The 7,827-nt window shown below is 53.3% G+C and overlaps 3 protein-coding genes across 3 annotated transcripts; 2 read left to right on the forward strand and 1 right to left on the reverse strand.

Moving 5' to 3' along the window:
* Positions 1-1,690: 1,690 nt before the first annotated feature.
* On the forward strand, positions 1,691-3,683 carry DICSQDRAFT_70004 (uncharacterized protein; the record flags this gene model as incomplete). Its single annotated transcript, XM_007369986.1, has 5 exons — positions 1,691-1,849; positions 1,901-1,969; positions 2,096-2,215; positions 2,288-2,688; positions 3,053-3,683. 5 exons carry the CDS (start codon positions 1,691-1,693, stop codon positions 3,681-3,683), a joined length of 1,380 nt encoding a protein of 459 aa, XP_007370048.1.
* Positions 3,684-4,176: 493 nt separating this feature from the next.
* Positions 4,177-5,520, reverse strand: DICSQDRAFT_174168 (uncharacterized protein; the record flags this gene model as incomplete). Its single annotated transcript, XM_007369987.1, has 7 exons — positions 4,177-4,340; positions 4,388-4,514; positions 4,572-4,656; positions 4,706-4,799; positions 4,883-5,018; positions 5,070-5,132; positions 5,185-5,520. The coding sequence occupies 7 exons, from the start codon at positions 5,518-5,520 to the stop codon at positions 4,177-4,179; spliced, it is 1,005 nt and encodes a 334-aa protein (XP_007370049.1).
* Positions 5,521-7,229: 1,709 nt separating this feature from the next.
* Positions 7,230-7,823, forward strand: DICSQDRAFT_69906 (glycoside hydrolase; the record flags this gene model as incomplete). Its single annotated transcript, XM_007369988.1, has 2 exons — positions 7,230-7,504; positions 7,568-7,823. Coding segments are annotated over 2 exons (531 nt in total), but the record flags the coding sequence as incomplete, so codon positions are not given.
* Positions 7,824-7,827: the final 4 nt, after the last annotated feature.

Consider the following 7,827-nt stretch of genomic DNA (forward strand, 5'->3'; position numbering starts at 1 on the left):
ATGATTGTAGACCATATCTGCCAAAACCCCTGCCCTTCCCTGCTGGCTTGTGTAGCGTGCAGCATAAAGACTGTCAGATGAGCATCCTCTGGTCTTACACAGAGTGTCAATCTGTAGGCCAGCACTTGCCATAGCAGGGGTAAGCACAGGAGGACCAGCATCCTATGAAGTATAGTTATCTTAGACTTAGTTAAACATAAAAGGCAATAGTGCACTTACAGCTGTAGTAGATGAGCCCTGTTGGTATTGAGGTAAGGGCACAAAATGAGCTACCCTGCCAGCCTGGTATAAAGTCAGTTAATGCCTAACAAGATAAACATAGTCATTTACCATAGACGACTCAGGAGCTAGCTGCACTCGCTCGATAAAAAGAGTGAAGCAAGCTCTTGTGGAAGAGGCTCCGAATAGTCGCAAGGTCTCTAGGAGTGTGACATTTGAGCGACACTGCGAGTCGAGTGATAGTAGAGCATCCAGAGAAGATGGCGAGAAGGGATAGGTGAGGGGCAGAAGAGAGGTGCAGTTCGGGTAGATCAATCGGAAAAGATTTCGAGGTGAACGATAGTCAAGGCCTTCGGATGGGATAGCACGGGAAGTCGCAAACAGAAATGCGACAGGAAAGTCTGGAGCAGAAAGTACATCCAGAAGCCAGTCGATGTTGAATGGTGACATCGAGCTGATAAGACTCGTCTGAAGTGTCTGCAAAAGCACATCCAAACCGACTGTATGCACCTCATCTCCACTCCGATGAACCTGATCGGATCGAAGAGACAATGAAGGGAAAAGCTGGAAATGTTCACAATCTGGAGCCGAAACGATACCACCATAGAAAACAGCACAAGCGACTGTCGTAACCGACAGCTCTTGAGTGCTTGTCGGTGTGGTAGAGTTTGGAATGAAGCGAGTTGCGACAGCATTCTAAAAAAGATATATTGAGAGACAGTCGGTGGCGATGGTAATATACTATACTGACTGATTCATCGCCACTGGCAGATATGGTGGCCCCTCTCTGAGAGAAATTTGCACTACCCGATGCTTGATCGGAGACGATCAGAGCTTGAGGAGGTGACAGTACAGCTCTAGATTGGCTGGATTCCTCAACTTGAGGGTACGATGGCTCAGCAACTATGGAGTAGGTGAGCCCTAAGATGACTAGTAATAGCCTGATCCAATAGGTACCTATCATGTTCCCCACTTCAGCAGAAATAGGCCATTGCGAACGAGCAAGGAGAAGTTCGTCGTGGTGTATAGTAGATCCTAGATCTAAGGGTGCATACCATTAGTAACATTGCTGAGAATGTGTATAGAGACTGACTAGAAAGGCTATGACTTGACCTCCAAGGTGGAGGATGAGAAAGATTGAAGACCGATAGACTGGAAGGAGCTACCGATTGCAACTTAGCATAAGTAGCAGTGCGAGGTCGGTGAGATGAACCAGCTCACCGGATGTAGTTGGTATAATATTATTTACATATGTACTGGTACCATTGGAGTCATTGCGAGAGCTTTCCATGAAACCTGTTGAATAGGCTGCACAGGCAAGATCGATAAGTTGCAGAGCAAGCGAACAAGCGAGCAGGCAAGTAGGACTGTAGTGATCGCACATTGGGTTAGGGTTGAGCCACTGCCCTTTCATGCAGGGACAGCTAGTAACGACAACGACCTACAACACACTATTCTCTCTGTGCTCCAAATGGCAGCCGATTTCAGTGGGCCTCTTCTGACCGCCTTTCGGATCGAGTACTCAAGGTTTGAAGGTGCTATTCGCACTGCCTTCGAGCATGGTTCGGACACAATCGTACTAGAACGACTCGGTGAACGACTTGATGAATTTATGCAGCTCGTTCATGAGGTGTGTCACTGTGCACTCACCATCAAATTATAGATCTAAATATAGGTTCAGCATTTCCAAATCTTTGACCCTGCCGAATTTCAGACGATTGTGGTCAATCTGACTGCCATGCAATCAGATGTTCGCTTGCAGTACCAGGACTTGCTCGCCGATTCACACCATGGCCACCCTACAGTCATATCTCAGGAAGGACCAGACCCATCAAATCCACACCGCGGTTGTCCTAAAATATACATTGATCCCGAGTTTCTAGCTTGGGCATACACACAACGCAGTGTTTCAAGCATCGCTCGCTTTCTCGGTGTCCATCGGCATACCGTCAAGCGGTGTCTTGTCGACTATGGCATTGTTGCTGCCGACGACCCAGTCCTAGCTCACAACACCGACATCGCACATCCTACCAGTTCAACTCCACCTCCGAGCCTTGAAGCCTCTCAGGCTGACCCTAGGACATCTAGCGATCAAGCAACCCACAGCGAACCCACCGAATCTGATGAGCTTCTCGATCCTACTCTGCCTATCCCCTCGTCATTCCCTAGTGATCTACGCAACTCCCTACCACAGCCTGTGTCAACAGCACTGCGAACAGACCTCACTAATGACGATCTTGACCACCTCCTTATCGTCCTACGCTCACATTATCATCGTGCTGGACTAAGTGTCCTAGATGGCATGCTCCGTGCACTTGGGCACCGTATCGGGCGGAATCGCCTCCGCCAGGCCTTGCTGCGTGTCGATCCTGTTCGTCGAGTCTTTGAGCGGATTCGCATACGACGCCGCGAGTATAAGGTCGCTGGACCCAATGCACTTTGGCATCATGATGGCCAGCATGGTAAGCAGTTATGCAACATTTTGCCGCACATCCTGAGTACTAACACACATCTGCTCAAAAGGTCTAATTCGCTGGGGTGTTGTGATCCATGGCTTCATCGATGGCTACTCACGACTCATCACTGGGTTACGTGCTAGTGATAATAACCGTGCCGAAACGGTTCTTCAGGTTTTCCTGGATGCTACCACACAATATTGCGTCCCATCACGTGTCCGTGGAGATCATGGTGTTGAGAATCTTCGTGTTGCAGAGTATATGGAGAGCTTCCGTGGTATCGGGCGTGGTTCGTACATCTGGGGGCGGTGAGTTATATCATATCAATCATTTATGCCATTCAATCTCCAACTCACCTGGCCTGACGTACATAGCAGTGTTCACAACATTCGCATCGAGCGACTCTGGGTGGATGTGACTGCTCAGGTCGGTGCAAAATGGGCCGATTACTTCACAGCACTAGAGCTTCACCATGGCCTTGATATCAATAACCCCCACCACATCTGGCTCCTGCACCGACTTTTCCTTGACTACATCAATTTTGACCTCACCTTTTTTGTCAAGGCTTGGAATGAACACAAGATCTCCCTGCGAACTGGTCCAAGGCGATCACCTGCTGACATGTTTGGCTTTGACATGCTAATACATGGTGTGCGAGGCGATGCACCAGCGGACATCATTAATAGTGACGAGGAACTTGAGGTGTATGGCCTGGACTGGGAGGCTTTACAAGAGGACGACTTGCGTACATCGCATGCAACGAACAATCCTCTGAGCGAAGGTTGGAGCTCATGGCTTGGTCGAACAGGACCTCCCGAACACCTCAATGAAGTCAACGTCGAGTCTCCACAAATCGAAAATCAGGAGGGCTTTCTACTTCTCGCTCTTTCACATACCCTCCCCCCTTTACAATACACAGGATATGTTACCCAAGAACAACTCATGAATCGCTGGGTAGTAGGACTTGCTACCTCAACAGCTTTATTTAGAACAGACTTCATAGGTTAAGCAGAATCATATATACATGCATATGCTCTCCAGATATGGAGGCAGGGCAGACGACAGTACTTTACGAGTGGTGGTGGGAAGAGCTGAACGAATGATAACGGGACGACAAGTCATAACGAGGTGATTTCGATCCGGGCAACGGTCGCATGTTGTACGACGATGGCGACGGCCAACTAGGTGGGATGCGCATAGGCTGAGCGTGCATCGGAGGCATGCGCGTTGGTGGCTGGGGTGTCACGTTCGCAGATCGGTCGCGATCTCCTCCACATTTGTACTTGGGGACAGTGGACAGGTGCTGTCGTGAACCTTCCCGCGGATGGACACTCACAATCGGAACCCGTGTTGCTCTCCCGAGCACGAACAATAGCGACTCACTGTTCAAGTTCCACCTGTTCGACCACGCACCCTCCCAAGCATCCTCCGGACCACCGTGGATCGCCAACAGGATCGGCCACTTCTTCTCGCCCTCCTTGAACCCAGGCGGCTTCAGCAGCTACCCGTGCACCTTCTTCCCCTCAGCGCCCTCAAACCAGAAGTCGCTGCCATCGTCCAGGGTTTTGCTCTTCAACGCGCTCGCCGCAAACCGCGTGATCTGCTCGACCTCGGGCTTCCCGTGAGCGACGAGCGCGTGAACACGAGCCGGCCATCCGACAGTGGCTGGATCGCGGACGCAGAGCCCGTCGACATAATCTCGCGCAGGGTACCGAACTCTGCAGAGAAGGAGGGGTCGCTCGAGGAGCTCGACGGCGTCTCAGGGACAGGGAGGGAGAAGATCTCGCCCCGTGCATGCTCGTTGGCCGTGAAGAATACGGTCTTGTCGTCGTGCGCGAACTGTCATGCACGCTGTCAGCACTCGGCGAGTGGAGGCGAGTGATAGCAGCTACGCACCGCGATGCTGCCAACGGAACGGTCCCAGTGCCCGGCCAGCGTGTACTGCACGTCCTTCTTCAGGTCGTAGATCACGAGCTTCGCACTGTCGGACGTCAGCGGGCGTACCACGGTGAACGTCGCTTGGAACGTACCGGTCGCTCTCGTGGCAATCACGGTCCAGCTGCGTCCAGGCGGCCTTGTTCCCAGCCGTGTTAAAGACAGGGCTGTGAGTCGCTCCATGTTTCCCTGAGGTGAGCTCGCGGGGCGTTGCCAGGCCGTGTATGTCAACGATGTATATCTAAGATACAAATCAATCATGTTGCCCAAACAAATCCATATGCTAGGACTTGCGTTTTGTTTATTGTGCCAGGCCTTCGGATGCTGAGGATCCTTGGCAGTATAGATGACATGACTATCGGACACGTCAAAGTCGTCGGTGCCTCCGAACGGCTCCACAGGAGCATGCTAGCAGAGGCATGAGCGTACACACACTGGGACAAGGCGGACGGTATTTACGTGGTTGGTGTTCTTCAACAGGTTCACAAAGTCGCTACCCAGAGCCCACTTCCCGTCTGCGCCCTTGCCGAGCTGAACGCTGAACGCTGAAGAGCGACGGTCTCTTCGTGCCAACCCAGGTATCCCAGTGTCGCTCGAATGTCTCGTCGTAGACGAACGCAGTATCACCTCGGTTCTCCCGGTTCTCCCAAGCTTCGTCGTTCTCCTTCGCCTTCTTCAAGTCGCCGTCGTTGTGCACGTAGCCCGAGAACACGAGAACGCCGGCCTTGGCCGAGTAGTGGAAGTTGGTCGGGAACTTGTCGATGTGCTGAGGAGAGTCGGGGAGACTGAGACCGGCAAGGGTCTTGACCTGAACAGAAATGGCGTAGAGATTGATAGCCTTGTCCTTGTCGGAGCCCTCAGCTACGGCATGCCTCGCCGCCAATTGCAAGAGGGAATATGATGGGGGCATACGCGGATGAGTCTTGCCCTCTCGCTCGCTTGCTTCGCCCGAGAATGCTACGTCGTATCCAGGACGCTCAACTACGGAGGAAGTCTAACTGCGACCGACGTCCCGAGCACCAATCCGGTCAATATTCTAGCCAGGACTAGTTTTAGTCTACGTCGAGGGGTGCTGACCACGAGAAGCGGACTAAGCAGAGCCTGGGGGCTCCTGAACGTGAGCAGGCTGAGGGAGCTGGGGGCGTAGTAGAAACAGATGTATTCACCGGAGGAGGCATTTGGACTGTCGGCACACGCTCATGTTGTTCGAGCGCGAGGGAGCATGGCCTGCCAGTGCATAGATGCTACCGAGAGGGGGTGTCCTCGCCGCAGAGTGTCGTTGTGCTCTTCATGCCTCGAACATCTTGATCCTAACGAGTAATGACGAGGAGTGCGAACGATCTGCGGGAAGAACATCGGGTACAGCTCCCGAGACTCGCTGTAGGCCTCGCTCGTGCGATGGGGGTCGCGTTGCTCCCAGTCACCCAATGTAGTCCGTTCCTGCTCCGGTGATACAGCTGCCGCAGATGCGAACGGGGATCAAACGCAGATGCAGATGCAGACACAGAGTGGGTACGACTGGGATTCTGCAAAGGGGCGGACGGACACTGCTCGGTAGGGCGCTGCATCTCGGGAGGACATTGCTGGTGGATGAGCCAAACAGAGATGTCGATAGAGGCGAGGGAAGCACGAGGGTAGGATCACTGGAACGAGCGAATTGTGTATCTGCGAGGCTGAGGTGGACAAGGGCAAGGGCATCGTTAGCATCCGCCTGAGCCATTGTCGATGCACTGGGAACCCGAGTATTCACCTTGAGCTTCCGGATTTCCTGTCCCCATCGTCCTCGGTCGACTCGCCATATGCGTGCATGCCCCCCGTCGTCATCCACCTCCATCGAGTCGTCCTCTCACGGCCTCGCGCTCGATGCGCTCCTCCTCCTTCCACCGGGCGATCTTATCCGCGATCGCGCCCTCGACCTTCCACGCCGGTCCGCCCTCAGCAGGTAAGGTCAGAATCACGATAGAGGAACTTCGATTCAAAATACTCACCGAATTCCTTTGCATTGGATGGACGATGATTGTTGGATGTTGAACGTTGAACTTGGATGTCGGAGCGTGGGAGCAGGACACCGGAACTAGCATAGCCGAGTAAGCATCAAGCGCTGGCAGCAGGACCTGGCCCGTCGGCAAACCTCAGCCCCGCCTGACCGAACCTCAGTGGTATCTAAGCGAACCTCAGTTGCATATGCAAGAACCTCAGTTCGGCACACATCGCGCAGCAAACTACCTACTCCTTGGTCGCTCTACAAGGAGGTCCCAACCCCTCAAGTACTTGCAGCTACGTGCGCACCAAGCGCGCATGTCCGACGCTCGGATCCTGCCGAAACGTACGATCACAGCCCAGGACCTGACAGCACATTTTTATACAGCTATACCACCATACGGTACCCTATGGATCCCGACGCGTTCTATCTTCCCGCACGGAGTCGCGCATTGAATCGCGCATACTGCCAAGAAGCGAGTCGCTTCTCGAACTTCGAACGCATCAGCAGGCCGGCGTGGAGAGTACTTGAAGACCGATAAGCTCCAGTCACACCAGTTTCCACTTCTCGCTCCTGATCCGTGCACAGGAGAGGCTGCAAACAACTCAAATCCTGGTGGACGTTCTTGGTTTGCCGCGATGAAAGTCTCAGCATTCTCCGTACTTGGTGGTGCGCCGGCACTCATACTGCTGAAATTGGGCTGTCTGGCTCGAGGCGCCTACGTCCTCGATGGTCGTACCCTCCCAGACGACTTCATTTTTAGTTGTGGTACATCTGCCTATCAAATCGAGGGCGCCACCGGGTCCCAGGCAGAGGGCGGTAAAGGCACAAGCATTTGGGACACCTTTGCGCACGAGAAGGGGCTAGGTCACATCGCCAATGATGAGACTGGAGATATCGCAGTTGACTTCTAGTGGGTTCCCTCCTAGTATCGCTACCTTGTGACAAACATGGTGCTAACCTCCTTGGTCGATAGTCACACCTATCCCCGGGACCTGCCTCTCTTTAGGCAGGCCCTCGGAGTTAATCAGTTCGACTTCACCGTCGCGTGGACGCGCATTCTTCCAAACGGCACAGGCACCACAGCCAATCCAGCCGGGCTCAATTTCTACCGTGATGTGATCATGACTGCACACAGGAATGGTATGACTGCTGCCTGCACTATCTACCACTGGGACCTGCCTCAGGCCCTACAGGACAAGTACGGAGGATGGCTCAACAAGCAAGTAGTCAGCG

The sequence above is a fragment of the Dichomitus squalens genome, assembly GCF_000275845.1.
Source record: "Dichomitus squalens LYAD-421 SS1 unplaced genomic scaffold DICSQscaffold_59, whole genome shotgun sequence".
NCBI classification, from domain to species: domain Eukaryota; kingdom Fungi; phylum Basidiomycota; class Agaricomycetes; order Polyporales; family Polyporaceae; genus Dichomitus; species Dichomitus squalens.